The sequence below is a fragment of the Macadamia integrifolia genome, chromosome 13, assembly GCF_013358625.1.
Source record: "Macadamia integrifolia cultivar HAES 741 chromosome 13, SCU_Mint_v3, whole genome shotgun sequence".
NCBI classification, from domain to species: Eukaryota; Viridiplantae; Streptophyta; class Magnoliopsida; order Proteales; family Proteaceae; genus Macadamia; species Macadamia integrifolia.
Genome location: NC_056569.1, coordinates 26,397,061 through 26,419,108, shown reverse-complemented (window position 1 = coordinate 26,419,108; position 22,048 = coordinate 26,397,061). Strand labels below are relative to the sequence as shown.

General features: G+C 37.3%; 1 protein-coding gene across 2 annotated transcripts; it reads right to left on the bottom strand.

Annotated features, from left to right (window-relative positions):
* Nucleotides 1–16,776: 16,776 nt before the first annotated feature.
* LOC122059240 (disease resistance protein RPM1-like) lies at nucleotides 16,777–19,085 on the bottom strand. Of its 2 annotated transcripts, none has more exons than XM_042621927.1 (2): nucleotides 18,265–19,085; nucleotides 16,777–18,132 (listed from the first exon to the last, which is right to left on the bottom strand). In XM_042621927.1, exons 1-2 carry the CDS (start codon nucleotides 19,004–19,006, stop codon nucleotides 17,039–17,041), a joined length of 1,836 nt encoding a protein of 611 aa, XP_042477861.1. In that variant the 5' UTR covers nucleotides 19,007–19,085; the 3' UTR covers nucleotides 16,777–17,038. The 2 variants fall into 2 exon arrangements, with proteins under 2 accessions (XP_042477861.1, XP_042477862.1); XM_042621928.1 differs by having other exon boundaries at nucleotides 17,269–17,370; nucleotides 17,454–19,085.
* Between the last annotated feature and the right edge of the window lie 2,963 nt (nucleotides 19,086–22,048).

Sequence of the window (22,048 nt, the reverse complement as noted above, 5' to 3'; positions counted from 1 at the left end):
CTTTAACGCTACTCTCTATGATCATAAGAGAAAAGGGCCAGGGATATTCTGCTTGGGGGCTGCTTTGGAGTTCTCTGCTATGGTAGATGCCTTTGCTATAATTCAAATCCCTTCTTCCGGTAGGAAGTTCACTTGGAGTAACAATCGGAGAAGGGGCCATGTGACTGTGGTTCTTGATAGAACCTTTGTGAATGAAGATTGGTTGAAGACCTTTGATGATTGTATTCAAAAAGTGCTTCCCCGTATTGCTTCTGACCATGTCCCATTGATGGTTTGTTCTGGAACATCTATAAGACCTAGAAACTGCCCTTTCAGAATTAATAATTTCTGGTTGGATCACCCGGACTTCTTGGTTTTGGTTAACGTGGCATGGAGCTTTGAGGTTTTTGTTTCCCCAACCTATATATTGGCTCAAAAGCTGAAAGCCCTTAAGCCAATTATTAAAGCTTGGTCGCGAGGTGCCGTCCCAAACTTGGACCAGGAGTTGGTTAGTTCCAAATCAAAATTGGATGCTATTCAGAGCCAGATTAAGGTAGAGGGGTGTTCTGAGAAACTTTTTGACTTGGACGCTGATGCCAAAACCAGATATCGAAAAGCAATTGAAAACCATGAGAAACTATGGTTTCAAAAGTCCAGAATCAGATGGTTGAAGGATGGAGACAGGTGCTCTAGGTTCTTTCACATAATGACTCGGGTCAAGCGGGCTAGAAACTCTATAAGAAGTATTGTCATGGATAACGGAGATGAAATCAGTGATCTTGATCAACTGGGGACTTATTTGGTGAATTTCTACGGGATTTTTCACAAAAGCCTAGAGCTTGAAAATCACCCTCAGATCTTCAACTGCATTCGTAACATACTTCAAGATTCGGATCTCCTCATGCTCGACGCTCCCCCCTCGGACGCTGAGATCAAGGAAGCTGTTTGGGATCTCGATCCGAACAGCTCTCCTGGCCCTGACGGATACATGGGATCTTTCTTCAGAAAATACTGGGTTATTATCAACAATGATGTCTGCAAGGTAGTCAAGGGTTTCTTCTCTTTAGGTATTCTCCTTAACGGAATAAATAATAATTTCTTGTTACTAATTCCTATGGTGGATGGGCTCGGTCTATGGAAAAATTCTGACCATTATGTATGGGGAATTTTTTCTATAAAATTCTTTCAAAAATTATGGTGTCTCGCATCTCTGTTGTTCTTCCAAGAATCAATTCTCAGGAGCAAGGTGCTTTTCAGAAAAGAAAAGTCATTCAGACTAACATTGGCCTCGCTTTTGAGCTGGAAAATTTAATGGGGCGTTTATCAAGGGGAGTTGGTCTTGGTTTGAACATTGATATCAGAAAATCCTTCGACACTATTTCTTGGGACTTTCTGTTCCATGTCCTTAGAAGATTCGAGTTTTTTGAGAAAATGATTGGGAGGATCCATACCATTCTCAAGACTGCTAGAATTTCTATTCTTCTCAATGGTGGTCCGGTAGGTTTTTTTGACGTTAGCAAAGGGCTCTGTCAAGGGGACCCCATCTCTCGTCTTCTGTTTATTATTGCTGAGGAGGTCCTATGCCATGGTATGGCTGATTTATCTGCGAAAGATTTGATCAAACCGCTAGCAGGCCCACGTGGAGCTGAAGTGCCCTTCCATCTCTTATTTGCAAATGATGTTTTCATCTTTATGATCGCCACCAAGAGGTATGTTAGGAACTTAAATTCCTTTCTTTCTCTTTACCAAAGATGCTCAGATCAGTTTTTCAATTTGGAAAAAATTAAATTATTTTTGGGAAAAATTCCCCCTATAAGGAAGCAGTGGATTGCTGAAGAGCTTCCTATTCCTTGCTGCAATTTTCCTACCAAGTATCTTGGAGTTGAAATATTCCAAGGACGTGTCAAAAGGGACCCCCTCCTCCCTGTGATGGATAGAATTAAAGCCAAGCTTGCTGGCTGGAAAGGGAAACTCCTCTCCATGGCTAGAAGAGTGGAGTTGGTTAAGCCGGTTATATCTGGAATTCCTCTGCACAGTTTTTCAGTTTATTGGTGGCCTGCGACATTAATAAAATTCCTTGAAAAATGGATGAGAAACTTTATCTAGATGGGGGAGATCGATTCCACCAGAGCAACCACTATGAAATGGGACTCAATTTGTAAGCCCAAAAAGGAGGGCGGCTTGGGAATAAGAAGACTCCACGAGGTCAACATGGCTTTGTTTGCTAAATTGACTTGGAAGATCAAGAAGGAAGATTCCCAGCTGAGCAGGCTCATTCAAGCTAGATTTTTTACAGGCAATGATCATTTCAGGAGATCCTACAAGTGCTCTTCTAGTTGGCCTAGGGTTAAAAAAATGTGGAATTTTATCTCTGATCATGAGAGATGGGTCATTGGCAGCGGCAAAAGATTTGATTTCTGGAATGATAACTGGATAGGTCCAAATTCTATTCATACCCTATCAATCTTAGAAGAAGAGGAGCTGTCAAACCTCTCCCATCCTATGGCGCTGTTCATTGAAAATGGAAGATGGGCGCGGCCCCTGTTGCAGTCAAATTTTTTACGTGAGATTTTTCAAAAAATTAAAAAAATAAATCTCCCATCATTGCCTCTAGAGGACAGGTGCATGTGGAGCCTTGATCCAATGGGGTTATTCTCTGTGAAGTCAGCCTGGGAAGGCCTGAGATCCTTGTCTCCAACGGTTTCTTGGTCTTCCCTTATTTGGCGGAATCATCTCCCACCTAGGATCTCCTTGTTGAGATGGCACTGCCCCCATGAAAAGCTCCCAACAGATGACCTGATTCAAAAAAGAAGGATCCAATTCCCTTCTAGGTGTGATCTATATGGCTCAAGCGCTGAGTCATTTTTGCATCTATTCTTGAAATGTAATTTTTCTTCTATTTTATGGAGCAAGACTACGGAGTTTTTTAATGTGATCTGGACTCGAAAAGCCTCTGTGGCAGAGATGGCGTCCTGGTGGAATAATAGGGGGAAAGGTTGGTGTTTGAAAGAGGCTTGGTTTACAGGCTTATTCACCACATTAGCAGTAATATGGAATGAAAGAAATCAGTGTAGATTTGAGGGGAAAAGAGAAGCCCTTCTATGCTTTTTAGTGGAATCAAAAGGGAGATTGGTCTTTTCTGTAGCAGATTGAAATTTTCAATAAAGTCGCTCAAGGACCTCATTATCTATGGAAGGCTGCATCTTGAAAAGTCCAGTCAGTCATCCCCTCCTATTTTGGAGATCCACTAGTGCAAGCCTATGCACTCTTGGGTGAAGCTCAGCTCAGACGGATGCGAGCTTAGCAATCTGGGTCGAGCCGGAGGAGGCGGAGTCCTGAGGGACCATGATGGGAAAATGTTGATTGGCTACCAGATTTTCTTTGGAATTTCAAACAGTTTCGTGGCAGAGATCTGGAGTACTTTAAAGGGGATTAAGATCGCCCGTGATAAAGGCATCCAACAGCTGTGGATTGAGTCTGACTCCTTTGCAGTCGTTTCCCTCCTTCACCGCAGGATTATTCCTTGGTCTGCTCTTCAAGAGTGGAACCATATCCTTAGCTATTTAAATGACATTGAATGGAAGATATCTCACTATTACAGAGAAGCCAATCCCATTACGAATTTTTTGGCTAAGGAAGCTGTAAAATCTGGGATATCCTCTGAGAATGTCTCCTTGCCTCCTCGCATCAAGCAGGAGTTAGTTCTTGACAAAGCAGGATGTAATCGCTTTAGATTTTTGAGATAGCAGTTGTGAGCCTCTGCTGATGGCAATGCCGAAGGTGGAGGCTCACTTCAGGCTTTTGTATCATATTTCTTATTAATTTTTTTTCTTATATTCAATAAAATCTGACCTTCTAGCAAAAAAAAAAAAAAAAAAAAAGAGATCCACGGAATCAAGATCAAACCAATTAATGGAAAATTTTAATTTTCTTACATTGAACCAATGAATAATTCGAATAATGAGCATGATTTCTAACTTAGAAGCCCAAACAACCTCTTTTTTTTTTTGCTGGCTAGAGGGTACAGAGATTAAGCCTATGAGGGGTTTCAAGGATTTCCTTGTGATTTGTTTTTGAGTTTTAGGTATTTCCATCTAAATATGTATAAAAATGCACTATACCTAAACCTTGTTTACATTGCACTAATTGTATATTCTTGAAATGGGAATGCAAAAGGTAAAACTACATTTTTCTGACAGTGATTTTAAATGATTGAGCAACGTATGGAGAAAAATTTTTAATCATGGTTTGGAAAGTCAAATACATTGTAGAAAACTATGTATAAGAAAGTCAACCACGAACTTTCTTGGTCCTTCCCCAATTAAATGGCTTGGAAAAAGGTTAAATTCTTTGAGGACACAAAAAGAGGTCCAATGAATGAAGATCAACCCCATCCAAAAAAAAATATATATATAATTTATATTTTCAAAAAAAAATGGTGAACTGACTATTTTATTCTAGGAAAAAGGAATCGCACAGTGCCACCATTGAGATTCCTTTACATGCCTCTTCACAAACTACCATGAGATTTTCTCTCTCTCCATTAAAACCCGTTATTGTAGTGTTCAAAACCCTTCACTTCCATGGCCCCAAATTGCATAAGAGTGTCATATGATTGTAATTTATGTTTTACAATTTATAGCAAATGGTTTTGGATGCAAAGTAGATTAATAAAAAAAAATCCAAATATAGAATTATTTGGAGTTAATGATTTAGTCATACGGGAAATGATTATAATATATATATATATATATATATGTATACTAGTAAAAATGCCACGTGCAAATGCACATGTGTGTGTGTGTGTGTGTGTGAGAGAGAGAGAGAGAGAGAGAGAACAAAATGTCTACATCAAACTAAATATATTGCAATCATATATGATATCTATTGAAGCAATTAGTAATTTAAGATGATTATTAAATTAATTTTAAATTTTAACTAACGATAGAAAATTACAACATTTTATTTTTTTTTGGTACAAAATCATATATGATACTAACAAACCATGACAAGAAAAAAAAAAACCTCAAAATAGGCTAAATAAGTGGGGATGTCATTTGTATATTTTACGATGAGGGTGGTCTTACTCATAGATTCATCCTCTTGTGGCCTAGGGCATAAAAGAATGAAAATCAGAATTCCTCTCCAAAACATTAAATATATTTAGAAAGAAGCCCCAAAAATAGGCATTCTAAGAAAAGAAGAGGTTATGTATGATATCTCACCAAGTTTCCAACTTTAAATTTAGTATCAAATTGCAACAAAAAATACCATATATATTATAGAGTACTTACGTCAACAAGTGAAGATGTGATAGTTCAACACTATAAAAAGCTACTAGAGTTGATCAATAGTCTAACATAAATTTGTTGAATGCAGTGCCATTATAAATTGAGGTTCTTCTATAAACAATGTGCGGACAATCCAATCAACCTTTCCAAATATCAAATCTTTCCATAAGAAATTCTAAGGGATAAAAAATCCAATGACAATAAAGATTGATAGCATGTACTTTAGGAGGCTAGAGGCAAATGTCAAGAGATTTTTGAGATGAACAATAATGCCCCGGCTCTATTAACCTTGCACAATATTATTCTCTTTGACCCATGGACCTCAAGGCTTGTTGTGGCCCCACAAGCTGTCGGGGTCTACTCTGATACCAATTGAAATGCCTCGGCCCCATTAACCTTGCACAATATTATCTTTTTTGGCCCACAGGCCTCAAGGCTTTAAAACGCGTTATACCATGTTAAGAAAGCTAGAGATCAACTAGCCTAGTAATCTCTCCCTAGGCAATGTGGGACTAAAGTTTGCACACCCTCACTGATCTCCCAAACTCCCTGGTACTTGCCGTATTCTTGGTAGGGACACCTCACCGATCTCCCATGCAGGTCTAGTACTTGCTATATTCTTGGGTGTCACACAAACTAGGAGTTCAACCCAATTTTCAAATATGTTTCAAAGTTATGCAAAACAGATGGGAGGATTCGTCTTTCTTCCATAAATAGTTTATATCAAACTTCTGTAACAAATTCGGTGACCAATGTGTAAGACATGGCAAGTAATCTAGTGCAACATTTTCTCCATTTTAGTTAACACTTTTTTTGCTAAAGATCATTTGTATTAAAGAAGAAGAAAATGATTTACAGAGAATGCTGGATAAAACCAACAAGAGAACACAACTCAAACAAAAGTAGTAGCAGATACCACTTTCACCTTCGGCATGGCCATCAGCCGGAAGAAGCAAGCAAACCACCACACTAAAGAAAAAGACAATTGAAAGCAAAATTACTCAGATAAATAATGAAATTCAATATTTTAGATATATTTTTCATACCAATCATCAATTCTGCATTGAAGTTATTGGCTTAGAATGTATATAAATAAATATGTAGGTAGATTTACCCCATGGCTGAGGTTTCATAAGTTTTGGTCTCTAATATAGATAGATTTCTTAGGAACTGGTACGGGTACATTGTGTTTCTTTGGATAATAGCATCTTCTCGCCCTTTTATTCACCATTCTCTTCAAAGAGCCACAAAAAAAAGTGTAGGATTCAAAGCCAAAAAATTCAGTTCAAATCAGACCTGCAATAACACATTACATTTCACAATGTTAGGAAGCCACATTTGTTCCAAAAGAGCAAGATGAGAAACTAACCTGATCATTTCCTTTTCTTGTGCATCCATGTGCAACACAACATCAGCTCCAACTTTCAACATCAACCATGGCTTGACGGTAAAAAGATGACAATAGACCATCATTTTTTCTTTCTTTTCTAGGACGGATGACCACCATTTTCCTTTCCAAGTCAAAATAACATTGAAAGGAGAAACAACATCCAAATAAAAAATCCATTTGGAGTCCCATACCATACGGAGAACCATTATTATAAGCAAAAATAATGATTAGTAAACCAATTTCCTTTCCTCGTGGCTGAAGTCTGTCATGGCATCATGGTACGTAGTCTTCAAGGTTCTCTCGACCCGATGAGGACGAGTATTATAGGGCGGAAGTAGTGGTTCAGGATTAAACAACTTGGAAAAAAAAAAAAAAAAAGAGAAAATGTAAAAAAAAAAAAAAAAAAATTGAACCAAGTGAAGAAACTGCCATTGACACATATTTCACCACCAAATGCCAACACATATTTTTCAATGCATACCATCCCTGAAATGTCACATTTGAACAAGTACATGACAAAACCCATGGGCAACACTTTTATACACATTGCACGAGAAATTTATACATATCCACTTGTTCACATTTCTAACCAAAAAAAAAAAAGGAAAGTTAATAAGAAATGGTTGATGCAGCACACTTGCATAGGAGGCAACTAAGGGATAGGGAGGCTAATAAAAAAATAAATTCATCTACCCAGTATTGTGCACTCATTTTAGCAAAAAAGAATAATATTAAGGAATTAAATGTATCAATCCAGTTAACATATGTACTCATTCCAACAAAAAAAAAATAAATAAATAAATTAGTATAAAAAAAAAATAATAGAGAACAAGAGATAAAGTTTCCTATTCAAAAAGGTTGCTAACTTATAGTTCCTCCATTAACAGTTTTCTGCCCAAAAAGATAGGAAAGATAACAAGAAATGGTTCATGCAACATTACTTGAATAGGAGACATTATTCATTACATGAAGAAAACTAAGGGGTTGGGAGACTAACAGAAAACTAAATGTATCAATCCAGTTAATATATGCACCAATTCCAACAAAAAGACTAATAATAAAAAACTAAATTCATCTACCCAGTTAATATATGCACTCATTCCAGGAAAAAAATAGATAAAATTTAATTATAAAAATAAACAATTGAGAACAAGAGATCAAGTTTCAAAATAATAATTACAGCTGCAGCAATGAAATGAGCAATTAAAGCCATATTTGGACCACTTGAATGATATATGAATGGAAGCCTATCATCATATTTTATACCGAATTCTTGTTTTTGTTAGGCGAAGAAATTGCCACTATCGAAACCAATAAGACCAGCAAAAGTTGGAATCACAACTGAACTGAAATGAAAATAATTACTATTAATAGTAATAGTAAGAATGAAATTTTTGTACCAGAGAAAGGGGATTTAGGAGCATTAGTCAAAAGAATAGGCCTGGCTAAAACACAATGTAGCTCAATGCCCTTGACCATTCTTGTAGCAAACAATCACAAATGGTAAGACATGAATCTGAACTGCATATATAAAGGGAAGTCAAAACACAAAAAGCAATACCCAAACCCGAAGGTAACTGGTCTCCAACATTTCCTAATGACAATTGGACTAAAATGTTCATCCATCCACCATCCACCATCCACATGATAGTCCATCAGAAGCTAATTGATGTGCTACATTATTCGGATTCTAAGGAAAGCCTAACTATATGTAAAAACGATGCAAGGACTGATCCGAATTAAGACACTCTTCACAACCCTACCTGCACCACATAATCATATACATATACTAATATATATACAGTCTAGATACAAAATCCAACCTACAACAATTTAGCTTCTGAATTGTGATTACCAATTTGTCATAAGGACACTTTGGCACCAAATTTATTGGGTCAAGGATGCAATTAGGTCCTCTGATGGAAATCCTGTTGGGGCTGACCACTGGGAGATGTCTGAGTGCGGATCTACTGCTGGGTCTAATGACTGCCAAAATGGCTTAGAGGCTGGGATCCAGGGAAGAACTGGGTAGGCAATCCTCGGTTAAAGGAGTTACCATTGACAATTGGTAATTGTCCAGTAGATATCCAAAGCCGCTGTACATCATCCCTCAAGGTCTTATTCAGAGCTGAAAGGCACCAAACACATATTTTCAGTTTCAGTCTAATCAAATCTAATTGCACTTTTTATTATTTAAAAAACTAATGATAATAATAATAAATCTTATTGCACTTGTTTGCAATAAAAAGAAGACGGACACAATCTGGATTGGTCCAGCACAATAAGAACCTTACCAAATAATAATAGAGCACTTCGTTCTCCAATATACATACCATCTCGTAGCTGTGCTTGTTACGCTGTACCCTGCAACCCCATTTTGAGTTCTTTGTTCTCAGTAGTCAAACCAGTTGTGTCTCTCTGCATTAAATGAAGGCAAGCTCAGATCTTGGTACTCCTGGCAAATGGCAGATCTTTATTAAAAACGAGAAGAAGAAAGAGACATAAACCGGTGTATAGAAAGTCACTCGTGGAAATTGGCTTAAAAAGAGGACAAAGATATCAGTGTTAGTGTAACTGTAAGTTCCTTCTCCATATGCTGCTCTTTGATATATATATTTTCTACTCAATTAACTAATGGATTAGTTCTGATGGTAAATCATGTTTCCTATTTTGTATAAATCTTATTTCCTATTATTGTGGAGGAGGAAGGAATGGGGGGTTTGATTCCCACAAGCTGCGATTTGAATTCTATATTTAGTGTCAAATTTTTTTTTTTTTTTTGGGGGGGTGGGGGGTTGTGTGTGGGTTGAAGAAAAAGAGAGAAAGATGAAGGGAAACGTGCGATTTGAATTCCATATTCGGTGGCACTTCTGTTATTAAATGAAAAAGAAAGAAAGATGGAGAGAGGGAGACATGTGAGAGTGAGTGAGACAGAAAAAGGAAAATGGGATGGAGAAAGAATTTTAAAAATAGAAAAGAAACAACGAGAAAATTATGAAATAAATTATTATACACGGAAACTAGGAAAAAGTGAAAAAAATTGGAGAGATTAAGTAGGGAGATGTGAGGAATTTAGAGGAATAAAAAAGAGAAAGAAAGATGATGGAGGAAGGGAGATGTGGGATTTGAATTCCATATTTGGTGTTACAGTTTGTTTGATAGAAAAAAAAGAAAGAAATATGGGAAATTTACTATCACTCCCTGGCCTATATTTACTAAAACTCCCTTATTTTTTACCTTTTTTCTCATACTCCCTTGCTTTTTTATTTTTACATCTCTTTCTCCCCTAATCTTTTAAAATACCCAGATTACCCCTCTTTTTCACCTCTAACTTCTTACTACACTTTTTTCAAATTGATTGATTCAAAACATGGGTTTATTAATTCAAGAACCAGTCAACTGGCTTGTCTTTCCATTATTACTTGGTTCAAATGTTGCTTTGTAGGCTGAAACTCAAACCCCTCTTTGACTCCAATGTCATTATTTTTCTATTTTTGAATTTTTTTTTAAATGCATTAATATTGAATCACTTAAAGATATTGTTTATTTATTATTATTAATTTTTTATTTTGTCGCATCCAATCATCAAGGATTTTTTTTTTTTTTTTGGTCTCATCCATCATCACAAGTTTAGCAATATATTCTAGTTTATTTTGTTTTGTTAAAGTAAGTGGTTTTGTTCAAACCATATTTTGAATTAGTCAATTTGTAAAAAAAAAAATGTATAATAAGGTTACAGGTGAAATGGAGAGGTAATTTAGGTATTTAAAAAGAACATGGGAGAAAGAGATGTAAAAATCAAAAAGCAGGGGAGTATAAAAAAAAAAAAAAAAAAAAGAGTAAAAGATAAGGATGATTTAGTAAATATAGGTCAAGTGTAAGGGAAGGATAAATGGAGGAAGGGAGACGTGAGAGAGAGAGAGAGAGAGAGTTTTAGAATAAAAAGGAAAATACAGAAAATTTATGAAATTTATTATTATATTATATACTAAAGGAAAGTGGGAGATAAAAAAGAAAAAAAGAGGAAAGATTAGGGAGAGGGACATGAGAGATTTAGAAGAATAAAAAAAAATAAATTGTTATTAGTTTCTAAATATTAGAGAGAGAGAGAGAGAGAGAGAGAGAGAGAGAGAGAGAGAGAGAAGGGGAAGGTGTGAGAGTTAATAAAGAAATTATTTTTTTGTTAACTTAATAAAGAAATTAATATTAGTTTCTAAATATTAGAGAGAGTGTGTGTGGGTAGGAGTTTTATTAAAGAAACTAATTTTTAATGAAATTAATATTTATAAAAAAGAACAAAGGATACCCAAAAAATAGAAAAGATAAGAAAGATAAAGAAAGGTGATAATAAAGAAATTAAAGGTATTTAAATAAATAAGAAAGGTAAAGTAGTTTAAGAAAAGTTTAGTCACGAAGCATAAGTACATGCTTTTATATAATAGTATGATATATTTGAAAATTAAAAAATTCCTTTTTCTTCACTTTAATTCCCTTCCAACTAAATGGAGCATGGGCTTCTTTGTATACCCTATTGTTTTACATCCTATTGCTTAGAACGCTATATTTGACAAGAATTATTCTGTAAAGATTCAAAGATAACCTGGTCATGCAAAAATCTTTATTTGCATTTATATTTGGCCAAAACCGAATGGTGATGGAAAAGGCTAAGTGTGCAACTCGGGCGGGTTGGCATCGGTTTATGGAAACCTAAAACCAGCCCAGGTTTCATAATTGATTTTTGGGGTTTGGGTGGGTCTTTGGAAACCTAAATCCAGCCCCAGGTCTCATAATTTATCTACCCAATGATGTGAGGAAGAGAACAGCGCATGCACTTTGAAGGAACCACATAAATTTATTCCATGAGGTTGAAGTGTGCCTCCTCCAACCCAGTCCTCAATTAGCGCAGGGAAATTTTCATTTTCATGTGAAATTACCAACTAGTTGTAGACCTATCATGACTAAGGTCTAGAAGGCAAGAATTTGGTGATTCAAGCATGGTGAGAGAACAGCAAATGAGAAATTCCTTTAAAATATGAATCCATTTGCAGATATGTAATAAGTAGCTCACATCACTATAATGTCAACTACAATTAAGAATCAAATCCATACAGAATGAGTACACCACAAAGTAAAATTAAAAAATAGAAAGGAAAAACAATCTACATTCTAAAGAAATTTGTGCCCATTAGAGTGTTTGACTTGAAATTTTCGTTTTCCTACAGTTCACGGAACAGAACATGGGATCACATTCCAACCCATGTGCATGCGTAGGGATGAAGAGAGACAACGTATTCGTGGGATATGTTTGATCTTATAATTCTCTCTACCTCCATCACGTTTCAATCTCCATGCATGATCTGGGTGCAAAGGAACCATCTTTAGTACTTTTAATGTTGTGACATATTGCAGTCATCCTGGAAGAGTCATCAACAGTAGACAATCATGGAAGCAAAGATATGCTAAGCTTGGCAATGCCCCTTCATCAATCTCAGTTCATTCCAGTATTCCAAGAAGTAATAATAAGTACTCTAACTTAGGCTATGTTTCGTTGTAAGAGGAATTAAAGGGAAGGGAAGTGAAATTTTCATACTTAAAAAATAAACATATGTAATCATTACCCATGTGACTTTAAAATTAACTTAATAACATTTCATATTTAGTTATAAAATTTCACTTTACTTTGCATCCAAAACCCTTTGCTATAATAAGTAAAATAAAAATTACATGTAAAATATATTATTCCTAAATATGGTTAAATAAACAAGCAGTTTATACAATCATAGGGGGTAATGATTATAAACATTTCCTTGTAAAGTATCAAAATTTCACTTCCCTTCCCTTTAAACTCCCATTGCAACCAAACAGAGCCTTGGCAAACCCACCCACCCACCTGGCAAAATTCTTTGTTTATTTGTTTGGCCTTGCAATTTTCCCAATGTTAGATGTTTCAAGTTGGGAAGAAATTGAAGCACAAAAACTGCTTCCTTAGGTAGATAGGAAAAACATAATTTTAGATCTAATCAGGTAGATCCATTAGATGCCCACCTTGGTGAAGTTTTATGATAAATGACAGTGGTGAAAATGGCTCCAATGTGGGCAACAGTGCATCCTCCTTTTGACTTCTTGTATCTAGAGATATATAAGTCATCTCATCTTCATAATAGAAGCAGAGAGCTCACTGGAATTTTCTTCAGATACATCCCTCAATTGCAGTTTCTTGAGTTGAGTCAATCTACTTAATTCTTGGATGATGAGAGGTCTTAGGAATAAACCAGTTATATTCTGGAGGTCTGTTAATATACCTATACCTGGTGGGACTTTTATTCCATTTTATGGCAACTTAAGGTGCCTCAACTGGAGAAGATTCAAAACTCCACTTGGCAGTACCTTCAGCCTTCTAGGCCATCTAATATCCAAAGTTTGGAGATTTTGAAGATTGCCTATACTCTATGGAATCTCATCCAGTGCTGAGTGTTTTAAGCTTAGATACCTCAACCGTATCAGATTTCCCATTTCTTCTGGAAAGCCTTTTAACTTTAAGATTCCGAAACTCCAACAATCAAAAAAATTTAAGGTGTTAGAAAGAATTTCTCACCTAGGCTCGGTGGTTGTCAGGAAGGCCTTCCTCCCAATACTCACGGGGAATTAATCCTTGTGAGTAGTCTGGAATGACAAATAATGATAGAATTGGGTGATCTCATTCAAGATTTCCATGATAGTTTCACTACGGTAGGGGATCAAAATTATGCGGGAACTCTGAGGAAAATTAGAATCTGAATCCAGATTCCCAGCAATACTTTTTCCCTGCTGCCGCTTATGACTACAGATTTTAAGATAAGGGTCGACAACTTTGAGTTCACTTTTGTACCAAGGTTCAAAAATTTCAACTCGAAGCATCCCTTGGCCAACTAATTCGTTGATATTTTCTTCAGCAAGATCCTACATGACTACCCCTGGTCTTCCTTGTAAAATACCTTCAGCCACCAATAGCCGAACCAAATAATGATAAAGTGAATAATACAAGAATGGAGGAGAGGCCTTCGCAACCTGCATGACAGGAAAGATTGAAGGGGAAGAAAAGAAGGAAAGACAAGAAAATGTCACTGTTCGTTGTGTTCATCTTTCAGTTGTTGCTATCACATTCACAAAGTCAAGTCCACCATGGAAAATTGAGTAGAAGAAGATCTCTTTCGGTCCTTCCCAATTAAATTGGTCTGGAAAAATATGTGTTAGAAGAAAAAAATCTTCCAAGGTCGAAAATCAGGTCCATTGAATCAAGGTTTTTATTCCAAGGTTTAATGGAGAAATGGAAGAAAGGACTTGATAACGTTGTACGTGATCAAGTCTATGTAAATTGACATGTCAATATTATTCCACAAATTAATTGATTCTGGATGTATTCCACAGTTTCAGAAACAGAGGAGCACATACAAGGATGGACCAGTTCCATGAAACAGCCCCATCTATGACATGCATGGCGATAACTATAGATAGTTTCAGTTTGGAAGCTCCATTAGCTAATACATGGTCTTCCACCATTCAGATTATGTGGTTCATGCTAAAAAGAAACAAGGGCAACTCAATCAAGAGAGGTTGGACTGGTTTAGGAAACTCATTAAACACTTGAAAATTGAGTCTATAATCAGATGCTGAAGGTTGACACTTCTGGCTAAAAGTAATGTCCCCTGAACAATCTCTACTTCCATGGATGCAGCAAAAAAACCGGCAATCTGTTTGCTTATTTCTGCTACAACGTTCCCTCTATGATCCTTAATAAGAATACCCCTACTACCAAGACTTGTATTTGATTTCCAAACACCTATCAGTAAATATAATGAATTGGTTTGAGGGAGGGATTGGTGGTATAGATGACAAGCAATAAGATCTTGCAACCAGTTGTCTTCTCCTTTAAAATGGCATTCCTAACCTTTTCAACTGAAAATTGAAAAGCTTTAATTGTATTGTACATAGATGGATTCACTTAATTAAATACAACCTGGTTTCTCTCTTTTCCAGATTTGCCAAAGTAGGGTGGTCCACTGAAACATGGTATCACATGGATCTAAATGATTAGTAAACATATTAAGGGAGAGGGATAGGCACACCACACACATGCAGCAAGCTAGAGAATGGCACCAATAGGGACATGAGACGGGGCATCATACAAGAGGGGCAGGGGTCATTTCAAAGGGGGAGGACATAGATAAACAGTGGGTGCTAGTTGCTATATGTGGACAGTGTGCCTGGCCTTTTCCCTTTTAAGAAAACCCAGAAATTGATCCTTAAAGCTTTTATCTTGGAAATCATGTGTATTGAGTCAAAATGGGGAAGCCCTCCAGCGGCTAGAAGCAAAACCACAGTGAAATAGACCATTAGTAATAAAGGGAATCATTGCAACATTTCAAAAAAAAAAAAAAGTTTTATCTTTGGATTTATGTAGAAGCAATATCTTATTTTATCCAAATGCATACCAACTCCAACTATACCTTCTAGACTAAGAAAACTACCAAAGAACGGACTGTATGGCTTGACTCCCACCCTTTGATAAACTACCAAAGATTTATTGAGCAGAAATCTACTATATCTGTTTGCTTTAAGCTTGACTCCCAACCTCTGATATCAGACCATTCCCAAAATCAATAAAAAGTAGATAAATCACCAGACAATGAAGAGAGTATTGTGGACCACTGTTGAAGTTAACCTGATGCCTCCTCCACGAAAAGCAAGACAACTGATCTTGGATTACAGCAATCTCCTTTGAAAGCTAAATAGTGATTCAGTCAATTCCTAGGCCATCTAATAGAAGTTATTCTCATGAATTTCCTTAGTATGGTTAGGAAAGTTGAAATCTGGGAACAGTTTGGACCCTAACACCACCATCCTTATTATCAGTCCTGTTTGAGAACTATGTGTTTATATCTGTTCCATGAATCTAATGATGATTACTTTTCAAGAGGAAAAAAAAAAACAAAAACGAAGTGACAAGAAGTACTAAAATCCATACTAAATTACATCGCATGGTAAGCTGAGTAGGCTTGCTTAGGTATCTTAAAACAAGAAGAAAATGAGAAAACTTTGTTTACATTCTGAAGAAAATTATACCAGTTGGATGTGTTTGACCTCTAAATTCTCTTTTCCTTCAATGTTTGAAGCTTCGCAGCAACTTGAAAATATTAATTTGGTTTCGGATTTTTGGGTAAGGATCATTGGCATCAGTAGATCCCAATTAATCTACATTTGGAAAGAATCACCATATGATTTTAGTCTACGTACCCTGTCCACAAGGCTCCCGCATGTGGGAGGTTCGGGGACAAGAACTACGCAGCCTTACCCCGAGAATGTCAAGAGGCTGTTTCAACCACTTGACCACCCGGTTGGAACATTCGTACCTTTTGTCTGCATTACTAAAAAATGTGGTAACATATGCTACTGCATTTCTCCAAAAGAATGGCTTAAGCCCATATTGAATGGTTCTAATGAAGTCTAAAACCGTACCGGAATTACTAGAAGGAATTTAGACTGAACAGGATCATAAGACAAAACAATGGAAATATCAGATAGCAGGTTAGGGATATTAGAACAGCACAGAATGCAGGTCAAGTGCTACATATAAAGGACCTGTGGAACAATTCTGCAGAATTTCTGAGAAACAGAATCAGTTTCTGCCCTTTACAAGCTAGCACAGTAGAGTCACAGAATAAGGAAAGAAATCAGAATATAGAGAAACCTGCGAACTCAGAACAGAACAGTAAGAGCATACCCAAACTCTAGTAGATGGCTTTATTACAGTAGCAGATTCAGCCTGCAGAAATTGACATATCTTTGCAGCCTTAAAAATCTGCCATATGTTACTATAATTAGTTTAATCCGAAATTTTGTGTACAAATTATCTGACCACATGATTTTTGGCTGCAAACTCTGAGTGGTTAGAACTGCCACATCATCTATTTGCTAACTGGATGGTTGGTGGTACATGAGAAAATCATCTAAGATGGTATATGATCAGCTACAAAATTTGACGAGTATGCGATCCAAATTAAGGGTATATTGTAAGCATTTTGGAAGTGCTATCAACCATGAAAAACATAAATGGAGGAATTTCAAGCTTGGCAGCCATCCTTTAAAATATGAATACATTGACAGATGCCAAAAGTAGTTCATATCACTTCAATGTGACCTGCAATTCAGTGCACACCACATAGCATATTGAGTTTGGCCTATTCCAATAACCTTCTGTTTAATAATCATCTTTAAAAATGAAAAATGCATGAAAAGTAAAAACAAGTTACATTCTGAAGAAAATTTGTACCCAGGGGATGTGCATGACCTTGTAATTTTCTTTTCCTGCAGTTGACAGAACATGGCATCACATTTCATCTCATACGAGTAGGGATAAAGGGAGAAACTGTATTAGTGGGATGTGTTTAATCTTGTAATTCTCTTTGCCTCCATCAGGTTTCAACCTCCGTTCAAGATCTGGGTGCAAGGGCAGTATCTTCAGTTCTTTTAGAGTGGTGACATATTGCAGTCCTTCTGGAAGACTCATCAACCGTGGACAACTGTGGAAGCTGAGGAATACCAAGCTTGGCAGGGCCCCTTCTTCAATCTCTGTCCATTCCATTAGTTTCATAGAAGCAATAACAAGTGCCTCCAGCTTAGGAAACCCACCTACCCGACAAAATTCTTTGTTCATTTTCTTGACCTTGCATGCTTCCCACAATGTTAGATGTTTCAAGTTAGGAAGCAATTGAAGTAGAAAAACTGCTTCCTCAGGTAGAAAGGTAAAACCTAACCTTAGCTTAGTGAGCTTCTCCATGGAGCAGACCCAGTGAGGAAGATCCACTAGACACCCATCTAGGCGAAGTTTTCTGATAAACTGTGGTGGTGAAAATAGCTCCAATGTAGGCAATAGTTCTTTGCCCCAATGATCTCCTGAATCAAGAGATAAAGACACAAGTCCTCTCATCTTCATAATAGAAGCAGAGAGCTCGTTGGCATGTTCTTCGGATACATCCTTCAATTCCAGCTTCCTCAGTTGAGTCAAACTCCTTAATTCTTCGATGATACCAAGTCTCAAGTATAAACCAGTTAAACTTTGAAGGTTTGTTAATGTGCTTATACCTGAGAGGACTTTTGTTTCATTCATCGACAGCATAAGGTGCCTCAACCGTAGAAGATTCAAAACTCCACTTGGCAATGCCAACCGCATTCTAGAACATCCAATATCCAAAGTTTGTAGATTTTGAAGATTTCTTATGCTCTCCGGAATCTCATGTAGCGTTGAATGTTTTAAGCCTAGATACCTCAAGTGTATCAGATTTCCTAGTTCTTCTGGTAAGCTCTTAATACAAAGATTCTCAAATTCCAAAACTCTCAAAAAATTGAAGGTATGTAAGGCATTTCTTACGCAGGCCCAGTGGTCGTCAGGTATGCCTTCAATCCAATACTCACCGGGAATTAATCCTTGTGAATCTGGAATGACATGTAATGATCCAATTAGATGATCATTGAAGCTTGTCTTGAGAGTCTCACCACGGTAGTGGATGAAAACAATTTGGGAACCCTGAGGAAAATTGGAATCAGAAACCAGATAGCCAGTCATACCTTCTCCTTGCTGCAGCTCAAGTTGACAGATTTCATGATAAGGGTCAACAACTTTGAGTTCATTTTTGTAGCCAATTTCAACTCGAAGCATTCCTTGGCTAAGTAATTCATTGATATTTTCTTCAGCAATATCTTCCATAACTTCCCCTGGTCTTTCTTGTAAAATACCTTCAGCTACCAGTAGCCGAACCAATCTGCCTCTACTTATTTTCCCAGGAAAGAGAGAACAGTAGAATAAACAGGATCTAAGGTATGAAGGTAAGTTTCTATAATTCAATGCAAAGGGGGCAAAAGATTCCTCACCTACTACATCAACAACATCAGTAGAAGAACTTAGCCCAATTTCTTCTTTCGCTACTAATGTCGGCAGCGGCGGCATATCAAGTTGAGATCTTCGGCTTGAAATTCCGGCAAGACGTTCATCGATCTTCTCTAATTCACTGCAAAACTGCGCAATTGAGAGATCCTGATCAGACCCATCTTGAGTTCTAATTTTGGCGACACACTGATCGATACAATTGACCGCATCATTTACTATTTCTATCAAATCGCTCTCCCAATTGGAAATCAATCCATCTTCTTGTTTGCTAGAATTACCTACTTCTCGACGAAAGTTTGCAATATCTTCAAGTCTGTTCTGTAGCTTTTTTATTTGATCTAGCAGACATGGAGAACCTTCATTCTCCTGCAATTTTAAAGAACTCAATCGTTGCAGAAAGGATTTCACAAAGGCTTCTGCCATCTCTTATCTATTTTAATTAGGATAACAAAGAAGAAGCTTTTTTTGGTTTATAAGAACATAGGGAGATCGCTTATCGAGGTGATGCTGATTCAAGATTATAATTTATCCTTTTGATCTTTCAATTATTTATCCTTTCAAAAAGTCAAAGTCAACAAAAAATACTAGTCCATGATCTTTCTCGGATCCTTCCAACAATTTAATTGTTTAAGAGGTGAGAAAGTATCCAGTGCTATGGATGTGGAAAGGATAAGAGCAGGGGTCTCTCTCTTAAAGAAGCATGGCTAGCAGGGTTCGTGCTGATTCCCTATCAGTAATGGTTAGAAGGTAATCAAGGGGATCGGAGTTCATCCTTAGGTCAGTATTCCAGTGCTATGAAGGTTTTCTGGTGCGTTCCAGCGGTTGGATGGGTCAAGCTTAATGTGTTTGGATACTCTTTGCGAAATCCGGGTAGGTTGCGTGTACAGTGCATTCTGCGTGATGACCAGGGTCATGTTATTCACAGTACTGGGTCATTCTTGGGTAAAAAAATTAATTATCAGGATTAAAGTAGAGCAAGATTCCGATTAATTTGATTTTAGCTTAGGTGTTTGTTTTCCTGCGGGCGCCCCTTACTGATGGCAACATCAAAGGCGGGGGAGGTTCCCTAGTGTTGTTGGTGTGACTGAAATTTCTAGCTTGTTATTGTGTACTTTTGTTTTTCTTTTCTTCTTTCTTTTAATATAAATAATTAAAGAAAGGGAGAGGGATGGGTATGTTAACGCATTAACTAGGAATTAGGTATGCTAGCAAGATTTTGACTATTACATTTGGTCAATTTGAATTAAACTGTTGGATGAAGAGAAGATGTACAAACTTTCAATCCACTGTAACTACACCTTTTCTCTTCCCTCTTCCCGCTACACTTTGCAACTGATCGGTGACCGATGATGCTACTTGACTGGAAACTACCATGTCCTGCTTGCAAACGGCTCCAAACTCTACAAAGCGATCTCCAAACTCTCCTGTCAATCTACGTCTACAAACCGGACCATCTTCAATAGATTTCCATTTGTATTAGATGTTGCAAAGCAAAGCCCGAAGAAGAAGAAGGGTTTCTAGGATTCCACATCCCCATCCTTAAAATCTAGCCCCCACTAGAAAGTAGAAATTTTCTGCAATTGTTTCAATGGATTCTATACACAAAACTCTGACGATGAACTCAAATCATTAAATGGTTTCGGTGAATCTGTGGACAGCACACTACTAGTAGTCTCTCAGTTCATATTTTTTCCCAACACGTCTTCGAATTTTCAAGAAACTCAACAATTTTCAGCGACGATCTCTAAGATTTTGAGTGCATAGTTACTTGTGGATTCTGGTTTCTGGATCGATTCTTCTTTAATTTTTCCAGGTGAAATTATTTCAATATCCATTTCTTCATTTCTTTCCCACTCGTCTTCGAAGTTTCAAGAAGCTTGGATCGATTTCCGGTGACATATCCAAGACTCTGAGCTCGAACTCGTAGGTACTAATGGAGTATGGTTTTTGTGTTGATTCTTCTTTATCTTTTGCTTTTCCTGGTGATGCTTGTGAAATTCTCAAAGTGAATGGGGATTTAATTGAATCATCATAATTTTTCTTTTATTAGGGATTGCTACAAAAATTAATAAGTTTCAATTTAACCTCTTTGAGTAGAGCATGAAAGAAGTTCAACTCCCCCCACCCCCCTTTAAGTGAATAGGGGCGGCTGGGGTGGATGCAGAAAAAGGAGGTGGAGGTGGAGGAGGAGGAGGGGCGGCTGGGGTTTCCTAGGGTGGGTTCTATTGCAACAGGGGTTAGGAGAAGCTGAGGTGTGGATGCAGGAAGAGGAAGAAGAAGAAGTAGAAGAAGTGCAGGTGTTGACGATGATATGCATGATTGGATGGTTTTGGTGATGCACAATTCGATGGGAAATGGCTGGTGTTGCGGCGGTAGTGAAGCATCCAAAGCTGGGGGGGCCTCGTTCGATGGCCGCCTTCTATTTTGAAGCTGGTAGTAGGGAATAGTGGGGCAAAGGGGGAGGAGTGTTGCAAAGAACACATGAGTGCCAAGGTGGGGAAGGCTGTTGTAATTTTTTATCAGATTTGGTTGATTATTGCAGGAAACATTGGGGGTGACGGAATTTATGGAAGAGAGCGGGGAAGCCGGAGATAGCGAGGGAGAAAAAGAGTAATGGTAGAGCGTCGGGGTTGGGTAAGTTATGTAAGACAACAAGTACAAATGGTATTGATTTAATCTATTTAATCCAACGGCTTACATTCGCTCACATACCTAATTCCTAGTAACTCGCTAGCATTCCTGTCCTTTTCCCTTAAAGACAAAAAAAAAAAAAAAATTAAGAAGAGAAGGTGTAGGTCTTTGGGTCCAATATGAGAGGGCATAGAAAATGCTCATCCATGAACTTTCTCATCCTTGTACAACTCAACTATTTAAGTGGTGTGCAACTTTTTAGGAAGAGAAAACCCATAAAACTAAATCTTTAAAAGTATAGAAAGAGATGTTGGTGTATGATGTCTTGTATTCCGTCACAGTTTAATCCAGGGAGTACTGGTGCAGCACTTAGACAGTAGGACGGTGGTCCATTTGAGGGCAATTGTAGTTTAATCCGGATTAGGATTTTTTTGCTATATATTTGTAGCGAGGATTTCTTTCTTTGTAATTCAAGCAATACTGAGAGGTGTGAGGACGAGCGCTGTAACCCTATTCTCCATTGATAGTGAAGCAGGATCTCATCTTACCGGGGACGTAGGCAACCTTGTCGAACCTTGTAAAATCCATGTGCATTGTTTGTTTTGTTTTTTCATTATCTTCTGCATCGTTTTAGGGTTGTATTTCTACAAATTGGTATCAGAGCTCTAGGTTTCCGTTTTCTAGGGTTTACTATCACAATGGCAGGGAAGGGATCGAATGTCAAGTATGACATCGAGAGGTTTAATGGGAAGAACAATTTCACCCTCTGGCGTCAAAGGATGAAGGATCTTCTGATACAGCAGGGTTTGGCGAAAACGTTGTTGGGGAAGTCGA

Bases quoted from the DNA above. Each gene is read 5' to 3' on its own strand.
- LOC122059240 (XM_042621927.1), bottom strand. From the start codon at position 19,006: ATGGCAGAAGCCTTTGTGAAATCCTTTCTGCAACGATTGAGTTCTTTA. The intron at 18,133-18,264 runs GTATGACTGGCT...ATGTCATTCCAG, and splicing joins TGAGCTGCAGCAAGGAGAAG to ATTCACAAGGATTAATTCCC.